We start from the raw sequence: 22,299 nt of genomic DNA, 5'->3' as shown, positions 1-22,299 counted from the left end.
CAAACTAACAGCAACTTATATCTTGCACTTAAAACCGCATACCTTTTATTCTCGAAATCAGGTGATAATGTAAAAGGTTTTTTTATTTTACAGGAAATATTTTTTTTAACTTCTGTTCTTTATGAAACGAGCTCATCTCTCGAAAATAATGGGGGATTAAGATCAAACTACTTGAATAATAAAGCAGCGATATGTTTTTTATTATCCTCACGTACAATACACCCGAAGCGCCAGCGTAACGATCCTCATAAAAATTCTCTCATTAAAAATTCTCTCGTTAAAAGTCTCGATAACTCTCGCATGTCGGGCAATACATATAAACACGACCACCGTATAATCGCGGTCAGGCATCCGGAAGCTTCCTTCGGTCGGATATTGTTATGGACTTCCGACATTTCGATTCCGATTACCGTCCGAGATCGAATTCTCCGCTCCGTCTTTACAGCTTGTACTTAGCCGCCCTGACGATCGGGTACTTGTCGCCGGTGCAAACGCCCCGGAAATCGTCCAGCGACAAATCGACGATCGCCACGCCGCCGAGACCCTTCGACTTGACGAACGTGGCCTTGTTGCCGGCGGTGTCCGGATCCTCGTAGCCCGCCCAGATCCCCTCGGCACCGGTTTCACCGTTGTAAGCCTGATAGGCGTAGCTGCCGTACTTCTTGGACGGGTCGCCGACACGTCGCAGCCGTCCCGCCGCGTGCTCGGTCAGCCTGGAGCACATCTCGGCGTAGGACAGCAGCCCCGGCTCGTTGGTGTTGGCCCCGGGGGCGCCCGGACCGTCGGTCACGATCGGCGGCACGCCGGAAATCTGGCTGTCGGACGTCAGTTTCCACGTGCGAGCGTACGTGGGAATGCCGACGACGATCTTGCTGCCGGGAGTTCCGTTCTCCAACCAGTACCTGCGGGGTTTTGCTCTTGTTATTCCGATGTTATTCTTATCGAGCTTGTAAAAAGCGGTGCGTTGTGCGAAAAGTCCTCGCTTTTAACGAGACAAGGGAGCGTACCGAGGCACCCAGTATAAAAAGAAACATTTACATAAACGTTGACATAATTGTTTAGCTTCTGGAATATATGTTAAGATTTTTTAATATTTATAAATGTTAATGAACAAATATTATAAGCAGTATAATCGATCCGATAAAAGAAATGAATTATGCATCGTAATTTATAAACTTACGAATAATGAATTAAGCGTGGGAGAAAGTAGAATTTAATATGAAAATTCAACATGGAAAAATCAATGAAGTTAAAAAAATAGGATTGCGTGGTAAATTCATTAAGCGGAGTGAATTTGCTGCGTTTTAAAATAATAAGTGCGTTGAGGGGGGGGAAAAGGTATGTTTACCTTGCCACAGCATCAATATTGTCATCTCCCTCGCCTCCGTAACTGCCATAAATTGATCACGTTATATATGTTAAACTACATTTTGTTGACGACACGGAAAAATAATGCATGGGAACGCAGAAAGAAGCGGGCTTACCGTGTCGCAACGTCGACATTGTCTTCCGCCACGCGTCCGTAACTGGCGTAAATTGGTGCTGGGAAGTCGGCTTCCTTCGCGCTGCGTTCCGGTGTTTTCTGATCGAAAGCGAAAAGATGCACGGCTTCGATGTTGGGCGCCAACAATCTGGCGTCGTAGTAGACTAAAAAAAAATGTATAATTACATATTAGACGTATATTAAAAAAACAATTTACATACAATTGTATAGTAACATTATGACTATGAACAATTATTGTTAATATACATTACTGATTTTGCCCGCGTAAGATACTAACCGGTAGAGTTAACGTGAGGCAACACCGTGATGGTCAGAGCCTTGAATCTCGGTCTGAGTTGCGTCTTGAGGTCGCGCACCAAGATTGTGAAACCGTCGCGGTGTTCCTGCTCCTTGTCGTCCTTGAATTTCCCGTAGCCGAGTTTCTTCTTGAGACCGTGCCAGATGGATCCAAGAGTGCTGCGCTGCTTCTTGGGCCTGACCGGTGGGAACTGCCACGCCAGATCGATTCCGTCGAAGTCGTAGTCGTTCAACAGCCGATTGACGGAATTGATAAACCTCGTTCTGCCTTCCGCAGTCTCGGTCTAGCGATCCCAAAAATTTCCATCATTCTGCTTAATTCTTTATTTAATCGCTTGCCGATTATGGCCATTTTATTTCGTTCCTGAATCTTCAGATCGCTTATTGTCAGACGTAAAACATTTTGTTTCAACACTTTTTCATTAAATATGGAAAATTGTCACGCGAAACAATAAGATCGTAACGCTGATATATCGCACTCACCAACACGAGGTACTTATGCTCCTCGTCGTAAGGATCGGAGTTTCCTCCGACGCTCAGGTAAATCTTCAGATCGGGAAACTGTCGTTTCAGCTGCGTGGCGAGTCTGTAATAGGAATAGCCCGATCCGGTATCCAAGCTCGGCGTGCCGGGAACAATCTCAAAGTCGGAATTGATGTGAGCATATCCGTAGATAAGGTGAGTACAAAGAGATAAAGCGGGTCTGACATCCTCAATTTGGAACTTTGCTGGACCTTTGAAAACGAAAAAGTTTTATAAATATAAATATATCAATAAATAATTTAACTGAAAAATTAAAGGCTAAAAACGTAAACAAAATCACATTTAGAGAATTTAGAATCGCATTTATAATTTACGACATTATATCGACTTCCAATTTTGAATTGCCACATGAAATGTCCATGTTAGATTTACACTGCTGTTTGCGATATGTTTGACTTTCATGTCTATCGCAGCACAAACACAAGTGCCGGCGAACTCTTTAATAAATACAAGCCGGAGAGAAGTTTTGATGTTGCTGGTTTTTTAGATATCTTAATAACAGGAAATATTATATAGAAATGATCGAAGAAGGATTTTAACGTAGTTTTCCTATAATTATTTTAATTTTTAAAAGTCAGGTATATAAAATAACAATGATAATATTTAACGATGATATTTGCACATCAATTGCAATTTTAATAAAACCCAAATTCATGAAAATTATATTTAACTTTTGCTATTGTGCCACCTAAAATTTGAAAAAGGACAAATCAATTATCTTTCCTCAAACGATTCCCTTTAAACAATTAACTTTTGTGAATCGATGATAAAAAGTTATATTTAATTATATTTAATTACGTTATTTAAAAGAGTTTAATACGCGTTTTATTTTTTTATTATACTCGTATAATAAAATTAGAAAACGATACACCAAATTTCTTATATAAAGAGATTTCACGCGCTTGATAACTTCTAATTCCCAAGAAGTAATTCTCGAGGAAATCGTTTTTCTTTAATCTAATCCACATGATCATGAATATTCTTGAAATAGACTCCATACGTCACAAAAGTATGAGTAATATAACTGGCCTCACCTTGCCTCTCGTAAGCGGTACTGTTCCAATAACAAACCACTTTGTTGTGCTCGTTAGGATCTACACCGAAAACTGCCTGGATACACAGCGCCGCGAAAACGGTGAAAAGTAATGTCTTCATCCTCGCTGTCTAGAATCGTAATATTCCGTAATTAATCCAATCGATCGAACGAATATTAAATCGACATTGCTTTACATCGGCACGATAGTAATAATGTGATAACACTTCACCCGTGCAATTTTTTCGAAACGAAAGCGAGCCGAAATAATTTACCTAAAGTGGCACTATTATATGATCACAATTATAGTTCAACAAAAAAATATACAGAAAATTAAACGATTTTTTGACAATAATACGATTGACATATTGAAGAATGTTTCTTATTCTTTTTTATATATTTAATTCTTCATTACTTTATTTTATCTGTTCAAACGATGATTTAGCAGTCTTTCTATTTTTAATCTTTGACGTAATAATCGTTTCGTAACATTTCGCGCGTTTATTTAATACTAGATCGTGTTTTTAAAAATCTTAATGCTTTCTGTATTTTATATTTAATTATTCCAAATATTCTCTACTCACGTCTTACCTTCAGTAACGAAAGGAGCACACTGGCGCGCGCTTGCCGCTTGTCAGGGACTTTGAAACCTCGATCCGATCTTCGGTTTGAGTAGTGGGGCCTAGGCGATATTACGTCAGTCCCGTGATCGTTCATAAGCGAGTTTCGTCGTTGTATTAGTACATATATGTATATACAAGGTGGTCCACGTGCTGTGGATTTCTTTAGAAATTATGAAGGACGTCCACATCCATTTTTAAAACTTTTAATATTATTTTTAGAATTTCGACACAATTAAGAAAATTCTGGTTTTCCCCCCAAAAAACGATCTAGAGTTTCTAATACATTTCGAGAGTAATTCTGGCAATTAACAATCGAACGATAGAAGCAAGAATGAAAAAGTTGCGAAGTTTCTTTTAGTCCGTGGATAAAAATTTCCCAAAATTTCCACGAATCACGAACATTTTTCAAGAGTCTGACTTTTGCGTAGATCACCTTGTATACAATATGCCGTGTATCTTCAACAGCGAGGTGTGCTCCACGAGAATTCAGCTGAACGGTCGAAATTCACGCACACCAAGCCTCCAAGGTCGAAGGTTGCCGAGTGAAAAAGTATCGCTAAGAGAAACGAGCCGATGAGTAAACGAACGGAGCTATCGACATTATCTGTGTTATTAGTAATTATCGCGTATTTCTCGTAAATCGGACGATAGCCAGGAAATTAGTGCAGGATTTATCAACGTGGCTGTTTTCGGGAACGTGACATCTGATACTCCGCTTTTCTTTGTCGCATTTCTCGTAGAACTTATGAATAAATGTATGGAAATTTTCATTAAATTCTGATATATTCGACAAAAAGAGAGCAGCGCAACAGATATTTACCTTATATACCTTTCCCCTCCGAGAAGTATTGAATTTTGAGGACGAGGCTTCATCCCTTATACAGAGGCTTTAAAAGGATCGATCGCCGAAGCATACATAAATGATTCGCGGTGGTTTCCCGGTTTTATTCCGAGACACTTTGTGCATAAAATTCGCGCATTTACATCGACGAGCATCCTCTGATTTGCAAATAATATTAACGCAACTCAGTTAAAATAAAACCTGTGCGGTCGGGTAAAATCACACGTTACAAATGTATTCCGCGATACAAAATCATTCCTGCGGAAAGTCGGTGAATCATGAAATATCGACGCAAATTCATTCGATGAAGTTACATAAATTCATAATCTTTAAATTCGGGGAGCAACGTTAACAGTTACACTTCTCATATTATGGTTATAATAATGAGCAATGTAATTATATTACATTTTATTAAATTATGTGATGTTAATGATTACATCAATTACATTCACGTTGCATTTCTTCCTAATTTGGCCGTATCTCGCCTATTAATTTTAGCGCATGCATGTTTTACGCCTCGTTTTTATGAACCTCTGAATTTCGAATGTCTTACGTAATTCGTAATTTTATGGAATAAATTAATTCCCGTCAAATTGCTCTCAATTTACCTATTTTTTTAACACGTAACAGTGACTCAATGCGGTCATGCAACCTTGCACGAAGGTCGCTGGTACGTGAGCTCTTCTAATCTATGAGAAGACTCATAAGAGGATAATTGAAAACAACCACTTAGCACATTCGTAGACACGCTGACGTGAGCATCTCGTCTAAGCACTGCAACGTGACTACCTGCGACGTCTCCAAAACCACAGCAATGCTACTCGTGTGGCGAATCTTGTCGAAATAATCCTCCGCGATCGAAAGTCTTCGATGTATCCTATTAATTACATTGTAATTCTCTCCTCATTGTAATTCATCGCAATTCAATCCTCTCGCGAATAATAAAGCGCAAATGTATTTATAATTTGACATCAAATGGTTCTTTTACTTTGATATTAAATATCTTTCTTTCTTATGATAAAATAATCCGAGTGGAAAAAAAAGAAATGCTTTCGTTTTCTTAATTTGATATATTTAAAATCGCAAAATTTACAAAATTTTATTTATACGTATATCCGTTAATATTTATTATAACATAATTTTTTTTTCGTAAATTTGTAATTATCAGAAACTAGGTATTTTTATGAGAGATATATGATTTTCAAATAAAACCAAATCCCAATAGTACCAGATAATTTTTCAATCAGACGGTTACGAAATAATTGAAACGTTAATGCAAACTTCTCTTAGGTATTCATTGAATTCGTTGGGCTGTGGGCAACAACGCGAGAGCGCTAGGCGAGCGAAACTACTGCAGAACATTTGATAGCCAGGGGAAATTATCGAGTTAAAAAAGATTAAAATGATGATCGTGCACGCACAAATCTAGAGTGTAGTGTTTGCGTCCTCGATTCCGCTGTAAGAACTTGTCTGAGGCACGGTTCACCGAGAACAAGGTCCGCGACGATAACCCGGGCAAAAGGTTGATAAATAAGTAAACTGTTTCTCTTATATTCCGAGCGAGAAACGTGAAAGCTATGTGTTGAAAGTACTTTCAACACACATAAACAATTTTTCTTGATGTTATACGAATACGGATACAAGAAGCGTGGCGATGAAAAGTGCAGCGAAAGGGTATTTTCAGATTGCTTTTAATATATATTGCATAACAAGTGGAAGGAATGAAGAATACAATGCTTGTTTGCATTTATTTATAAATTGCGAACATTGTTCTGTAACTTCATCAAATGAGAGAAAGGATGTCACGAACTATTTTAGAAATAAATATGTTTCCTAGAGAGAAAAACCGAAAAAAATTTAACAAGAAAGCCAGATGAGAAATTATGGTATATACTCGTTAGAAATATTAATCAGAGTATATAATACCTAAAATTAAAACAAACTATAAATTGAAGTTTTCGATTATATTTATCGTTATTTGATTACGAGAAGTAGAATCTCTATAAAATAATGTATTTGATAAAGACTGAAAATAATGAAGATCTCTGATAGATTTGATTACATTTTTACGGGAATTGTTCCAACTGCAAAGACGATGGTTTTTCACATAGCAGGCAAAAGCAAAAAGTCTTGTACATTGATATATAGATCGATTCTGAGAACCGACAGAGTTGTAAGATGCTGTTGCTTATGTAATACGTATGCGAGTCATAATAACCAGCAAATGACATTTAACATGATATATTTATGCTATGCTCTGAGATAAATACGTACGTAAAAATATTCTTTTCAAATGATAAAACGTCATCGAGTAACCAAATTTTGTTTTGTATAAAATATTTCACTCCTCGTTCATTATTTTTTTAGCGTTATTATTCTTTTATCAATCTGAGATCGATTTTTCCAATTTAGTGAAAGCGTTAAAAGAGATTTATCGAGACCATTTATCGCTGCCCTCTCCAATTTTCAATACTGTATATTTGAGATTAAATCAGAATTAAATTATTAAAATAAACTTCTAAAAATAGCTAAAGAATGTAACCTTGTTATTTCCCTGTGATCCTCTAGGGTTTAATTCACGAAAAATATTCTTTTCTCAATTCTTTATAATCTAAAAAGTATTATTGGAATCTTAATACTTTTCGCTAACAAGGAAAAATCGACTTCAAACTGTGCAAAAAAAATCATTAAATAATATTAAAAGAGGCACACTCTGTGCATTTAAATTTTGTTTTTATGGGTATTTATACTTATTAATTTTCAAAATTAAGATTATTTTGATTCACGCATTTATCGCAAAGTATTTTCAAAAAAGCTTCAAAAAAGAGGTTTTCATCAGTAAATAGCAATCGCCAACAGACGACGAAATAACGTTTATTCGATCCAGAAGTAATAATACCTTCGCGTTTCTAACCAAAAGCTGATTTCGACTCGGACCATGAAAAAGTAAACGCGCACGTTTCGTCGACATCGGAAATGTACGTGACTGTGTTTAAATCATTAATAATTCAATCTTGAGTTATCGATTCCGCTGATAACCCATTATTATTATATTACTCGAAGCCAATCTTAATTTATTTCTAAAAGCAGCAGGTTTGCTGAGAAGTTATTGATTTGCGGGAAATTCTCTAAAAAGATGGAGAAGTCTGTTTTTCAGACGTTTTTATTACGAAAAGAACGTTATGTACATTTATCGTCTCTCTGTATGTGTATATATATATATATATATAATGTATAACTAAAAATCTAGAACTATAACAAAACATACTACGCTCATCATGGCCTCCTTAACTAATAATAATTCTTTCCCGGTTAAGTTTTCAACGCTTAATTTGATCAGTTAAGTCAAAACTCTTTCGGCAAGAACAGAATAAATAAAATGTAAATATTCTTCCATCGATCGCTTTTCCAATCTGTTATTAGACGATTGCAGCAAATGTTAACTTGACAATACATCGATTTGTCGGTATATAAACATCTACCGTATATATAATGATATGTTTATATACCAATTCGACAATATGTCTATTTTTAATTTCACTTAAAACAGATGGGCATAATTAGCGATCGATAGCGACAGCAGACATCGATAAATGGATATACAAGATTAAAATAATTCAACTAATGTAAATTGTTTTAACGAAGCTGATAAAATCGGTTGTTGATGTGCCATTGTCGCCGTGATAATGGTACTACAAAAGGTTTAGATTGCAACAGTAGGAGTAACTTTATACTATATAAAAACTCTATTACGATGTGTCGTGATGTACTAAGTCATTTATAAGTAAAATTTCTTTAACATAAACAGAGAATTTTATGTAATTACTTAAATTACTCTCTTTTTGCATTTATACATTTTACATTTATACAAATAACATAAACGCTGATGTTATCACACGTAAATCACATTTAAGTTTTCATACGTAACTCATAAATTATTATTTAATCGATATTAAAAGAAGTAATTCGAGATTAGCTCCCCTTCATAATTCACGATAACATATTTGTATTATTGTAACGCAAATTAATCTTAATGTGTGAATACTAAATGGTTTCCGAGGTATTTTTACCTCGTACGCGTTACTACGTTATAAAGTTAATTCTGCTGGTGCAATTCAAATCTAAATTAACACATTTGTAACAAAGTCACGCGAGTGTCTCAAGTAATAAACGCGATTAAGTCACTCGACTCGTGCACGGTAGATCTTAATCTAGAAAAATACAGTCTATCTTTTGTTCTTCTTTCTTCGAAATGCGACACACTAGTTCATTCTGAACCTTCTGAAATTACCGGAACCGCGCCTAAGTCTTCGTCGAACGCCCAGATGCGCTTGACGATATTTGTACCGTGTATATACTATCATATATCGATACTTAGTTAAAATCTTGTACAAGAGTTTTCGTACGAAAGGTAAAGATGAATCGAATCCCTGCTAGTTCCTCGTGAGACATCACACATCGAATGATTCGTACAGATTATAATACACAATAAGTATTCTTCGCTGATTAAACCCGAACGATCGTGAATATCGGTCAGGTCAGGTCAGATCGGGTCAGGTCGTTTGACTATTTCTCAGCCGACTTCCTTCTTGTACCGCTCGGTCAGCGCGTCCCGTTAAAAAACATTTGAACGACGACGCTGATTTTATTCCCGCTTTCCTCGCTTCAACTTATGCGGATATTCAAACATCGTCGCCCTCGTCTGAAATTCAGATTCGAGAATAATTTTGCGATCGCGACATCAATTGCGTTGTCGGATCGATTCGATCGTTCTCTAGTTACCTTCCCCCTCGTCCTCGCCCTCCGCCAGATGAATATCGTTCTTTTGCTGCTCCTTGTCGTAATCGCCGTCGTACTGATCGTCACCACCGTTAGCTTGCCCGTCATCCAATCTAAAACCAAAGGATATAATATGATAAATTCATTGTAATTGAATACCTTAGAGAGAAAAATGTTTAAAGATAAAAAATCACTTATATATAACGAAGTTATGTAATCTAAATATTTTATGCACACTAATAATAAGCATGCTGTTTATTTACACATTATTCAATCGCGATAAAAATACCGGAGCTCACCCAGGAACTCGATTGAGTTCTTCGCCGACCTCCTGTACCCCAGGTCCCACCCTCAACCAAGCGTCTTTCGCTCTCCTCTCGACCTGCTCGCCAACGTGTCGCGCGGGAGGATTTGCAACGAACGGTGGGTCCAGATTGCCAGGTTCGACTATCGGTTCCTTCTCCTCTTTGTCATCCGCCGCGTTCGCCGGGGCGAGTTTCGGCGGCGGTGGCTGCAAATTGTGAACCGCCGCCGCGTCCTCCCGCTTTCGGATCTCTTCCTCGCGCTTCTCCTTATCCGCGTCGTCGTTCTGCTCGATCATTTCCGGTATTGGCAATACGCCGACCGGCACCTTGACTTTCGACAGCGGTCTGGCTGGTAGCGGCGCGGGCTTGTCAACGACAGACGGCGATACCAGATTGGCGTTGCTCGCTGCAGTGGTGTTCTCCGCTTTTCGTGAACTCGCCACGCTCTGAAAAAAATTGTTTACATCATTACACACACGGTACAATGCAGTTGTTCGACGGTCGCAGGCGGAAACCGTTGATGTTGTGACGTCTTACTTATTCAATCTTTGCGATTATATAATGTTACGGTAGAACCGGTTATAGCGGCAATTGTCATTTCTCGAAATACGCTAGGAATTACGAAACTACGATGATATTTTTCATCTTCCATTCCATCCTGACATTATGCATCAATAAATCATTGACAATCTCGCTATATAAATCCTCCATAGTGTAGTGTTGTGTGAAAAATTTATTAACATCAAATAAATAATTAGCATCAAATAAATAATTTATCTAATAATGATGAACCGCAAAGAAAGTTGTAAATGCAGTGCATAATACAGCAATTCTATGCATCAAGCTAACTACAGTTGGAAGTTATATTATTTAGCAATCCAAAGAGAAGAAAAGCTACACTATATAAATAAAAACAAGCTTCTTTTACAGTTCGACAAATTTTCAAGCATTTATTTAGCGCGGCTAAAGGCAATAACCTTGAACAACATAAATTAATTGGCGGCGATACAGTAAAAGCGCGATGCAGAAGCTGATAATAGTTACATAGGTCGTTACGAGGTTGCTAATAAAAATGCAAGCGAATAAACGTAATAACAATTTATTAATGCATCGTGGAACACAGATTTACAGGCACATTCAGTACGGCTCGCGAGCCATTTTATTACACATATACATGAACAGGTTTTTTATTTCCAATAATGAAAGAGCGAGGTAAAGAAGATAAGAGATCGGTCGAAAAGATTATATACACGAATAGAATCTCTTTAAGTAGTAATTTATTTAAATGAATAATATTTATTTAATATATGTATTTAATTTAATAAAATCTCTGTAAATATTCTTCTAGTATTCTTTAAACACCCAACATTTATCCAATAACATTTGGATTATGTAACGATAAAGATATCTATAAAACTGTGCAAACAGTACAATAGTCAAAAGGACGTCTAAAGACACGTCTATAAGATTATGACAACATTTTTGAGTATTTGTTTGGGAGATTCTTTAATAAAATATCTAATAAAAATATTTTAAGGCATAATGACATTTACTATTAGAGAATTTTACGAGAACTTCCATATATGATTCGGAATTTGATCAGTGCATGTATAATGTTAACAGCTTCCGCATTGATAATAATGAAATAATACGCGAACTAGCAGCGAATATATATTTTATATATATATTAAATAGTAAACGTTAGGAACGGTCTGCTACTGTAATAAATAATATATAAACGTTGTTAATAATAGGCAATATTACATTAAATATCACTTGCGACTAAAACAATTTAACCCCTTGACTGCAGATGACAAAAATTCTCGTCATTTGGACTTTGCGTTCAGTGCCACGAAAATGCATTTCTCTTCATGAAATTTTTGTTATATTAGAAGTGTGATTTTATCATTGAAGCAAAGTGTAACTAGATTTTTGGGTGTGCTGAATCGATTTTTGAGTCCAATTTGTAAAATATTGCTTCGGAAAAAAAATGGCTGTCAAGAAAATAAAAATTTTCGAATATTCTTATTAGATTTTGTTATATCAAGTTTTACAATGAATTAATGACTAATACAAGGTACATTTAGGAGTTTTTGAGTATGCTGAACATAATTTTAAAGTTATACTTGAAAAAAATGTTTAAACAGTTTTATGACAAAAGTTGTCATAAAAGTTTATGACAAATGTTTTGTTTAATTTGACTTGAAATTCGTCAGCACCATCAAAAAGCCCCTTATATAAACTTTCATTAATTTTCGAGAATCTTTTGTTTTTGGTATTTAGGATTACTTGAAAATGGTGTGCGGCACTCAAGGAGTTAAAACCGCTGAAAAATTACAGATTTCATTCGTTAACAATACATCGAACGTATTTTTCAGAAATTATGGAATAGTAATCAAGCAAATAGATAACTTTTTTCGTTTCTTTATTACTTATTGTTAGTTAGAATGATTCTTCTTGCAAATTATTGTACACTGCAAAAAATACGATATGTAGTAATTTACAAGAAAAATTATTTTAACCATAAGTAATAAATATTTAAAGAAAAAGAATAATGAGATGACTCGACAAATAAGTAATTTTGCTTCATTACATGCATATAAAACTATGCGCATAAATAATACTACATATATTATTTATTTCTCAAGCTTAGTACAAATTTTGCGTGTAATATAAAGCAATACTAGAGAAAGATTACAATAAAAAAAATTATTTCGAGAAGATACGAATACGAAAGTAGAGAAAACTATTCTAACTCTATATTTTAACGATAACACTAATATTTACCCCAAAAGCATACAGAACTGTTAGAGAAAAAGCAATTAGTCATAAAATATAAATATTTACCAATGTTTTGTTATTTAAAAAATAAAATAGTAACTTTGATTTAAACAACTAATTAGATCTTTCCTACCAATCCGTGTATAATTGCGTAAAAAATTTTTTATTAATGAACAATGAAGTAATCATTCATTAGTAATATAACAGTTGGATAATTGTGGTTTACTTTATTAATAAAATAATTATTATCATCAACAATCATAATTTATTAATAAAGATAATTTCTATACATAATTGCGACATCGCAAAAAATGTTTTACGCAACTCACGTATTAAAACTCAAAGAATTTAACTCAAATTATAGGACCGTTCCCGACAAGTTGAAAATAGTCCGATCACAAACACGTAACAATGAGTTAAATGCAAAGCTTAACGAATTCCGCTATGGGGTACATCACGATTGAGAATCCCATTTACTCTTTCCTGCAGATTCTGCAGTTCGTCAGCCTCTACATGAGCTTTGACACCGGTTGATCGACCAGACGCTACCGTGGACGCTCGCTCGACGGCAGGTTGTGCCAGCGGTTGCTCGGCTTGCGAACCCGGCACCGCCGAAGCGTTATCATTCGGACCATTGTCGTCTCGATTCAGCGGCGGCGACATTACCTGTTTTCTTTGCTCTTCTTCAAGGCCATTCTTCTCGTCGTCTATAACGTTTGAACGCTCGACAACGTCTTTCTGCTGCTTTTGCTGTAAGTCGTTAGCCGAGGGTTCGCGCTGCTCGCCGATCTCTTTCACTTCGCCCGGGCCAGCTGGAACGATGTTGCCATTCTGCTGAACGAACCTAATATCGTTGGCCGGCTCGTTGGCATCGTCGTTTAACGTCTTTTCCACCGAAGGAGTCGCTCCTCCGACTGCGCGACGATCATGAGACACGTATGGTGGCTGCGGCGCACTTACCTGTTGCTGTTGCTGCTGTGGCGCCGGAATCGGTTGCGAATCTTCTTTCTGTAACGCCGATTGCGACACCGACGCTCGTGGAGTCACCAAAACTGAACTAGGAGATGTACTTCTAGCATAGAATTTCTGAAATGCATAAAAACAATCACGTGTGTTTATATAACTGTCTCGATTCTTCTCGTGCAATTTTGAATACTTGAAAGAAAATATAAATCACTACTAGCTTGACAAATAAGCATATGTTTGTTTTCTAATAAGATGCAATTTATTCCATATATAAAATATAACTATTAAGTGCCTTATTTTTATAATTGACGCTAATATTAAATTATGCTGCTTTTAGGAAACGAGTGACGTACCTTGGCGCTCTCCAATTCGCGTCTGAGCTGGAAGATCTCCTTCCTAAGATGGTCGACGGTACTACCGGTATTGTCCCTATTTTGCATCAGCTCGTTGTACTTTTCTTGCAGCCTGGTCTTCTCGTCATCTGTTTCCAGGTACTTGGTCTTCAAGTGCTCCAGAGCCTTGAACTTGTCCTCCTGAGCCTGCCGGATGCGAGCGCGTAACTCCTGCAGCGTCGATTCTAGCCTATTGGTCTCGTCCAACGCCTGCTTCTCGCGCTTCTTGCACTCCTCCTGCAAGTCCCGATGCTCCGTCTGCAGGAGCCTGTAGGTCTGCTGAAGCGAATTAAACCTCTGCATCGCCTCTATACTGTCCTTGTCGCGCAGAGACTTCTCCCGCGACGCGCGTTGCTGCAACTCCTGCTTCACCGCGGCGTTCGAGCTCTTCTCCTCGGCCAAGGACTTCTCCAGCCGTACTTTGTACTCAAATATTACTGAAAAGATCGTATATTATCACGTTAAGTCCAGGTGTGAGTGGCTAAATCAGGAGTTTAATTGCTTGTAATCCGCAATTAACAAATTTATAAAAATGGAATACGAATATGTGATTCATCGTAAATTTAAAATTTGCGTATTAAGATCTTATTTCCCGCTACAAATCCTCCACTCTGGAATATGAGTGGCTTAAAGTCCTGGGGTATTTATCGTTATCCAATATCTTCTCGCAGTTTAACACAATTCGATTTCGACTTCAATCTTCGACAGCATTTAGTTATTTACGTCCTACGTTGTATTGAGCTTACCTTGTAGTTGAGCAGCGAGAGATTCTTGCTGATGCAGGCATTGCACTTGCATTTCTTGAAGCCTGGTCATCTCCGAGATGGTGTTGCGATACACGATCATTGTCAGGACAACCACCACTGCGCAGCCCCCGTACAAAGCCAGGCGGCCACCTCGGCCTCTGCCAAGCCGCGAACCGGTCATCACTGTCGACAGGAAAAAGTTCGTTATAACGTTATCTATTATGAAAACAAGGTTGTTGCATTGACGAGCGGAATCATATCAGTGCAATCACAGAATCATACACGCGTGTACTTGGCGTGATATAAATATGTATAATGTAACGAGATACGAGTACACCCTCGCATTGTCGCCGCTATCCATAAAAAAACGTGTATAGCGGCTTTAAATCGGCGTGCGGTCAAATTCTGCCGGACTTATCCTACCATTGTAATTACCGTAATACATGACTTTTAATTTCTAGCGCAAGTTCGATACGTCTTATCGTCGAACAGTTAGCCAACAACTAACAAAAATTCGTCAACAGACGCAAGAATAAAGGACATCCTCAAGGTAACTGTCAACGAGACAAACCAAAATATCAGGTAGAGAGGATACGTGTTTATTGCTTGAATATAATTAAAGCTACGTGCATGCACTTTGTTATTGTTCGGCGTTTAATTATAATTATTGTTTGTATTCTACAATTTTATCAGAGAAATATCAAATATTGTTTACACGCTTTGACGATTTGCCGCGTATACGAAGTTCAGTTTTCGAAGTGTCGTCCCATAATGTAATGGAATATACATCAAAAGCGACGGTGATCGTAATTAAAGACACAGCAAAAATATTAAATAAGTTCGCGGGGCGAGAAGGAAAATAATTACTGCGTATGTCTCGTTCCAATTTCTTCAAGAACAAGGACATAAAATTATTTAAAAAATACTCGCTCCCTTTAAACTAAAATAAAACGAGCAAAATATATAATTTGCTATTACCTTCCTCTGATATTTATAATACATAATTTGTTATAATTTATCATTATTAAATATTAATATGAAATATCATTTTAATAAAGGATTATAGATAAGCAAACGAAATTAAATTGCTCGTCGATCTACAGATAAAAAGTTTCTCCCTGAAGATTGTCGCATTACATAGTCACTATTTGCGAATATTATTTACCGTTCTATAGATGTCTAGTAAACAGAGTAACAAGGAGGAATAAAAAGATATTAGATACTGGTATAAGATAGGACGAACGAAAAAGAAACGGAAGGGGTATCAGGGTCGAACATCCAGATATTATTAGTATAATTTACGAAACAGCCTCGTTGGCCTCGTTAGTCCAACGAATCGTTTAGCTTTCACTTTCGTTCCTTTTCGTCAGTATCGTCCTACTGCCATTCAGCCGCGGAAAAAACGGAGAAACGTCGCTCAAGTGTTCTTTTGTCTTCGCTAGTCGAAGCTCTAGATAGAAACTCGCAAAACACCTAGCCACGCGCTATTTAAATCCTTCACTCTTTGCATATATGCAGTTGCGTTTTATTAAATAATTAAAATCTATCTTGTCCCTATTAAAGAGATTAAATTTTGTATTTAACATTATAACAATATATGAAAGTTTCAAAATCTATTTGAAATTTTTTAATTAGGCACACTTTCGCTAAAAGTTTTTGATTTTTTTTTATTATCGCAAAATATCTCCGATATACGCAAGAACGATACATCCTGATAATAAATGCTATTCGTAATAAATATTAAAACACATGCGGCTGATTATATAATAAATTCGCAAGCGAAATAACATTAATCTGAAAGACTGCGTCCTAAAAGAAATATTTAGACAGTTTGTCAATCAATCCTGGCTGATTCCGAGGATTAAGATTAGCTCCTTTCGCGCGCGGCTACGGATCTCTTCCAATCCATCTGTCTTTCGTACCGGCGCTTCGCCCTCTTTTTCGCGACCTAGGCGTATTAATGAGTTTTCGCCGAGCAGAAACGGGAGGATTTGCGCGGGGAGGCGAAGCGGAGAGAGGCGCGGCGCGGCGGGTCGGCTACTTAGCAGCTGGATTCGAGTTCACTGACATTTCGGAGCACGCGCGATACGAGTCCTGTTTTATTCGCAAACACGACGGCAATGACAACACAACAGCACCGTCAACGACGAAAACGACGACGAAGGGGACAACAACGAAGAGGAGAAAGACGACGACGACAACGAGGAAGACCACGACGCGTCCACGCGCGCACGTGTACCGTTCGCGCGGAAACGTGACGCTCGCTCGCTCGCTCGCTCGCGGATTCGATCCCGTATGTGCCATGCATCTGGCATTGTGCCACGCAGGGCGCGGAGAAGCATCGCCGCCGATATATATATATATATATATATATAATGGTCTCTCTTCGAATGTGCACATGCAGAGAATACCGAGTCATTTAAGATAATTTTCAGGATCCAGTTCTGCGAGTGGGAGCCGGCGTCACACGAATGTCGAGCAGATTGGATTTGAAACATTCACTCCGCGATGCACGCGGAGCGCCTCGACGTCTGACTTGGCAATTAACCGGCAGCAGGATCCACGTAGCTGTTTATTAATCAGTGAACTAAATGCATATAGATTACGCTAAAATGCGTACAGCCGACAGCTGCGAAAACATCGTGATACTGCGAGCGTCGCTGAACGAAGCGCGCTATGTGCGCTGCATATCTACATAATGAATTGTTGACATTATTGCCCCACTGTTGACGTTGTAATGCTAGACAGAATATAGCATTGAGAAATTACTGTAGGTATACTGGTGGTACAACCAAACATATTATAGTCCTCGCTGATTGCAACGCGGATAAGATTCGTGACGTTGAAATCGAGATCCTCGTAATTCAATAACTATTAAGGATCCTGGGTTTTTACTTAAAATTAATTTCAGAATGGCCTGGTAAGGTATTCGTATTTTCTTCCTAATCATCCTGTAACAAGTAATAATGGGAAAAACCGCGATATTCTTTCTCTCTAAAAAAAAAAGTCATAGAATTCATTTATTCGTCGACTGTTGCGGTAGTGACTTCAGAAGACACTTTGATAGTTGCCGATAGTCGTTTACAGCTGACAGAAACCGTTTTGTCCGCATTGTGTATGCTTTTGATCCATTACGTTCACGTTGTTTATCTCTTTCACCTACGGTTTATCTCTTTAACTTCCAGAAGAATAATACTTTTTATCTATCCAATTAGAAGTCGCCTTGCGCGCAATTATTACACTCTTAGATTAGATCCGTTTGCATCGCATACACCGTATATATGTGCGCACATACTTTTCCTTTTACTCTGCTCGTACTTTTTTAATACTAATTTTCTTCTTTCCTTCCGCTCGAGCCCCCTCCCACGTTTGTTTTATCTTCAAAGCGAAAAAAGATGCATGCAACAAGATGTGCCGATAATATCGCAATACCATTTTCTTGGTACCATACACTACCGTTCAAAAGTTTGGAAGCACTACTTTTTCAAGAAAAACAAAGCAAGTGGTGCTAATGCTTCCAAAGAAAAATCTCATATGAGGAACTTTAATGTCTGTTTTAACTATTCAACACAGTATTATTTGTTTCTAATCATTTTCCAAGGAAGTATTTCATTAAAAAAATTTTACCAAGTGAACACGCTATGCCATTGTTCTGTTATGAAGAGAGACCAAGTTTTCATGGTTTGAGTAAAATATAATAAATATGAAAATAACAATTATTATATTTTATTCAAATCATGAAAACTTGTTCTTTTTTCTTTGGAAGCACTAGCACCACTGTTTCTTTTAAGTAGCGCTTCCAAACTTTTGAACGGTAGTGTATATACAGACACACCCTGTAGAGTAGAATGGCAATACTGGATTTCGTAAAGAGAGTATTGATGTGCGAGAACTAAAAATAAACCTATTCCGAAGGCGAGGGAGAGAGAAATTTAATTTGAGCCTCTTGATCTTGTGTAAAACGTTAATAGCTCAAGATTAGCCTGAAGTTTATCTCTAGATTAACTCTGCGACAACGCTTTTTATTCTCTTTCCCTCTTTCCCTCTTTCCCCTCTCTGAAATAGCTAGCCTAGAATGTTACCTAGAGGAGGAAACTTTCCTAAACGTTCAGATAAGGGTTTTTTTTTAATATTTAAGAGATCCTGCGTCTGGAGATCACAGCGTCAACAGGTTTTCTTTCAAAATTAGCACGAAAATACCTACATTTAAGCTGGAATCCATTTTCGTGCTAATTTAAATTCGATAATTACTCGATCTATCCCACTGATAATAATGCAATAAGAGCATTGATATCGCATTAGGCGCAAATTACTCATTTTCCATCATTTATCATCAACCAGTTATTATCGCCTCGACGTTCTTTCATCGCACGTGAAGCTCCGCGCGTTCGACTGCGATTTTCGCAGCAGATTTGTCTTATCTAGATCCCGTTCGGCGTGCGTTATTGCACGCGCGCCGCCGAAATCATATCGGCCCGATGGATCGATGAGGATGAGCCGCCTCGGTGCCGCGAGGATCGCCGTTAACTCTTCGATCCTCGGGGCAATTAGCGCTGTTAGCGCGCGACCATTAGCGCGAGGCGACGCGACACGTAGACAAGCCAAGCCGCGTTGCCTTCCAGTTGATCCCGGGGACCGACAGACCGGCAATCTGAATGCGAGAATATCCCTACGGCTGACGACGACTCCACGGAAGGAAGGCGCCCGTCCAGCGTATCGTACACGTGGAATCGCGCGAGTGACGTTTCATCCGCAAGAAGGAGATCTCCGACGTTATTGACGTTAAGTTCGCGCCGTTGATCGCGCAGTTAAATTGCCATTTACATGCGAATCGTGATAATACGTGGACGCCTCTCGAACTCTGTGCACGCTCGTTAACCCTTCACGGATTGTTTCGCTTACGAGAAAAATAATTACACAGTCGGTAAATGGGAGTTAAAATTTGATAAAATCATTAAACCTTAGATATATTTATATAAAAATGTGTATTAAATATATTTTAAATACATAGATATACACACTGAGAAAAAAATGTGTTAATTCCAAAAAATATTTAGTCCGATACGAGCAACTAAATATTTTAAGTAGTTTAACTAAACATTAGTTAAATTAATTAATTCTTGATTAAAAAATTTTAAAGGTTGACATGTGAATGCATTATACCTTTTTTAGTTCAACTTAATAATTGTTAAAACAACTAATGTTTAGTTAACTATAACTAACATGTTTAGTTGCTCGTATCGGACTAAATATTTTTTTGGGATTAACAAATTTTTTTTCTCAGTGCAAATTTCAGTATTCATGTAAATAATTTTTTAGATATAAGCGAGGTACCCCTCGCTTTTCGAAAGACCTACATGCATTAGGTAATACCTGTTTTCGCTAACCGAAAGAAATCCAAAGGGGATTTTCGCTTTTGTGAAAAAAGAGTTTCCCATCTAAATTAATGGTAATCGCTTCTTTCGCTTTACGCCCGTTTCGGCTTACGAAAGGTTTTACAGGGACGCCGTATTTTCGGATAGCAAGGGAAACCTGTATATTTTAATTTTAGATATATCAAAGAGAGATATATAGATATATATATATATACTTTCACACCTTATAAATACTGTCATCGCACCTTAAACGCGTGATGGCCGATAAAAAGACAATTCCTCGAGATCGTACGTAACAACGTTCGTAATTAGCCGCATAATAAATACTCTCGCGTCACTAAAATGCCCGATCTACAATAGCTGTAGTAAGCTGTAGTAAGCCTCAAGATGTAAGAAATTGACCAATCACAGTCGATTATTCTCCTCACATTACCCTGTAATTGGTCAATTTCTTACATCTTGAGGCTTACTACAGCTATTGTAGATCGGGCAGTAGATAATAGATATAGTAGATAATTACAGCTATAGTAGATAATTACAGCTCTAACCATGTACAATAAGTTCAAGCAACAAATTCAAGGTTATTAAAAACGGTTATTAAAACACGCTTATTACGCGTCATGCTTAAGATAACGTGATACGAAACGTTCTTTCGCGGGGCGGGGGGGGGGGGGGCGGGGGAAGGAACACGTGCTCTAACATAAGAACAAGCTCACGAGATTAGCTTCATCACGACGTAAACAATAGCGTAACGTAAAACTATGCGGGACATTTCTGATATTGCTCTCCGCGCGAGAAACACGCGCCGACGAGATTACGGGCCGAGGGATGGCGAGCGTCAAACATTTACGCTCGGAAACAATCGACTTCAATCTTCATTAAGATAAACGAGGTATCGTAATCCTAAAGCCCATATGGTGAAAAGAATTCCCTCCACCGAGCACAGCACGCGCGTTGCGAGAGCGTACCTCGCTCACAAAAGTTAACCTCCTCGAGCCGTCGGCACCCGTCAGCCGTAATAACCGCGTCTCCACGGTGAGAAAAGTGACACATCCGCGCGAGCCTCGACCTCCGGAGTTTCGCCGAGCGCGCTCTCCGTTCGCGAGAGGTTAACCCACAATCGTCACTGTAAACGCAAACGTAGGGAAGAAGCGTGAGCGGCAAAGGGGAGAAGAAAAGAAAGACATTCCTCCGCGTATGTGCAGTGACACCGACTCATCCGGAGTAGTCCGGAGGCGGAGGGCGACGCTCCCGGAGGTGGGGGGGAGGACGCGAGAGAGCAAGGAACAAGGAACACGTACCTCGTGTGCCCGGCGAGCCGCGCTCAGCTCTCCTTCATCGCCAGCGTCAGCGTCGTCGTCGTCGTCGTCCTCGTCGTCGTGGTCGCCGTCCCGATCGGCGAAATGGCGACGGTGCGTCGCGACGCGCGTGCGAACGGTGACTGCCGACGGCGACAGCGGCTCCACGCAGCCGTGCTCGCGGAACGCGGTGGCGACGGCGGCACGACGCGGCACCGCGCTCGCATAGGTGCGGGATCGCGATCGTCGGAGACGCGTTCGCGAACCGGTTCTCCGGACGAACGAGACACTGGAGCACCGGAGGACGATCCGGGAATCGGATCGGATCGCGCGAACGCCGACGACTCACTCGCGACTCGCGACAGCACTCGGCAGTCTCGGCACTCGGCAGGTTTCCGCGCGGCCGCGGACCGAGTGGAAGCATTTCGCGGAACGATTGGCTGGCTGGCGGCTCGCCGCCTCGCCAGCGGAACGACCTATCGGCGAACGAGAGATCGGGCGGACAGTTTCGACCGCAGTGGTTCTCATCGCGCACCGTATAGCGCGATATGGAACAGATCGAATGACTTTGCCATGATGAAATTTTGTGCTTATTTGAGTAATTCAATCGGCAGAATTGCTTAAAGCAAGATTTTCTTACTGTATAATTCTCGATTTATCGTCGATCTAATCTCTTTTTTTTACGACAAGATGTTTTAACTTAATTCCGTCATATTCGTATTATATTTCGTAATTTAAAAACCAAGGGTAAAACTCTTAATTCTTTTATCATTTAATAACTGGAAAAATACGTCGCAGAAATGTCTATATTTATTT

The 22,299-nt window shown here is 38.7% G+C and overlaps 2 protein-coding genes across 7 annotated transcripts; both read right to left on the bottom strand.

Annotated features, from left to right (window-relative positions):
- Positions 1–176: 176 nt before the first annotated feature.
- Positions 177–5,304, bottom strand: Idgf4 (Imaginal disc growth factor 4). 4 transcript variants are annotated; one of them, XM_071714009.1, is made up of 8 exons: positions 5,288–5,304; positions 3,969–4,059; positions 3,379–3,508; positions 2,285–2,535; positions 1,782–2,085; positions 1,485–1,647; positions 1,349–1,390; positions 177–902 (listed from the first exon to the last, which is right to left on the bottom strand). In XM_071714009.1, coding segments are annotated over exons 1-8 (1,446 nt in total). In that variant the 5' UTR covers positions 5,290–5,304; the 3' UTR covers positions 177–439. The 4 variants fall into 4 exon arrangements, with proteins under 4 accessions (XP_071570110.1, XP_071570109.1, XP_071570112.1 ...); XM_071714008.1 differs by lacking the exon at positions 5,288–5,304 and having other exon boundaries at positions 3,969–4,109; XM_071714011.1 differs by lacking the exon at positions 5,288–5,304 and having other exon boundaries at positions 3,962–3,983.
- A 2,682-nt stretch (positions 5,305–7,986) lies between these two features.
- Positions 7,987–21,906, bottom strand: LOC139776940 (uncharacterized). 3 transcript variants are annotated; one of them, XM_071714006.1, is made up of 8 exons: positions 21,487–21,906; positions 14,811–14,993; positions 14,026–14,501; positions 13,667–13,792; positions 13,373–13,537; positions 9,920–10,371; positions 9,624–9,733; positions 7,987–9,543 (listed from the first exon to the last, which is right to left on the bottom strand). In XM_071714006.1, exons 2-8 carry the CDS (start codon positions 14,989–14,991, stop codon positions 9,524–9,526), a joined length of 1,530 nt encoding a protein of 509 aa, XP_071570107.1. In that variant the 5' UTR covers positions 14,992–14,993; positions 21,487–21,906; the 3' UTR covers positions 7,987–9,523. The 3 variants fall into 3 exon arrangements, with proteins under 3 accessions (XP_071570107.1, XP_071570106.1, XP_071570108.1); XM_071714005.1 differs by having other exon boundaries at positions 13,373–13,792; XM_071714007.1 differs by lacking the exon at positions 13,373–13,537 and having other exon boundaries at positions 21,487–21,905.
- Between the last annotated feature and the right edge of the window lie 393 nt (positions 21,907–22,299).

Source organism: Temnothorax nylanderi, unplaced genomic scaffold, assembly GCF_030848795.1.
Source record: "Temnothorax nylanderi isolate EJ_2023f unplaced genomic scaffold, tnyl_v1.0 TNYL_tig0133_pilon, whole genome shotgun sequence".
NCBI classification, from domain to species: domain Eukaryota; kingdom Metazoa; phylum Arthropoda; class Insecta; order Hymenoptera; family Formicidae; genus Temnothorax; species Temnothorax nylanderi.
Note: the sequence above shows the minus strand (reverse complement) of the source record. Positions and strands in the feature narration are given on the sequence as shown.

What these genes read in the sequence shown, in the direction of transcription:
- Idgf4 (XM_071714008.1), bottom strand. Translation starts at nt 4,094, where the DNA reads ATGAACGATCACGGGACTGACGTAATATCGCCTAGGCCCCACTACTCA. An exon ending in TACCGCTTACGAGAGGCAAG is followed by an intron (nt 2,536 to 3,378) that starts GTGAGGCCAGTT and finishes TCGTTTTCAAAG; the next exon opens with GTCCAGCAAAGTTCCAAATT. An exon ending in AGCATAAGTACCTCGTGTTG is followed by an intron (nt 2,086 to 2,284) that starts GTGAGTGCGATA and finishes TGGGATCGCTAG; the next exon opens with ACCGAGACTGCGGAAGGCAG.
- LOC139776940 (XM_071714005.1), bottom strand. Translation starts at nt 14,991, where the DNA reads ATGACCGGTTCGCGGCTTGGCAGAGGCCGAGGTGGCCGCCTGGCTTTG. An exon ending in GCGAATTGGAGAGCGCCAAG is followed by an intron (nt 13,793 to 14,025) that starts GTACGTCACTCG and finishes TATGCATTTCAG; the next exon opens with AAATTCTATGCTAGAAGTAC. An exon ending in AAGAAGAGCAAAGAAAACAG is followed by an intron (nt 10,372 to 13,372) that starts GTAATGTCGCCG and finishes AATTTTTTTCAG; the next exon opens with AGCGTGGCGAGTTCACGAAA.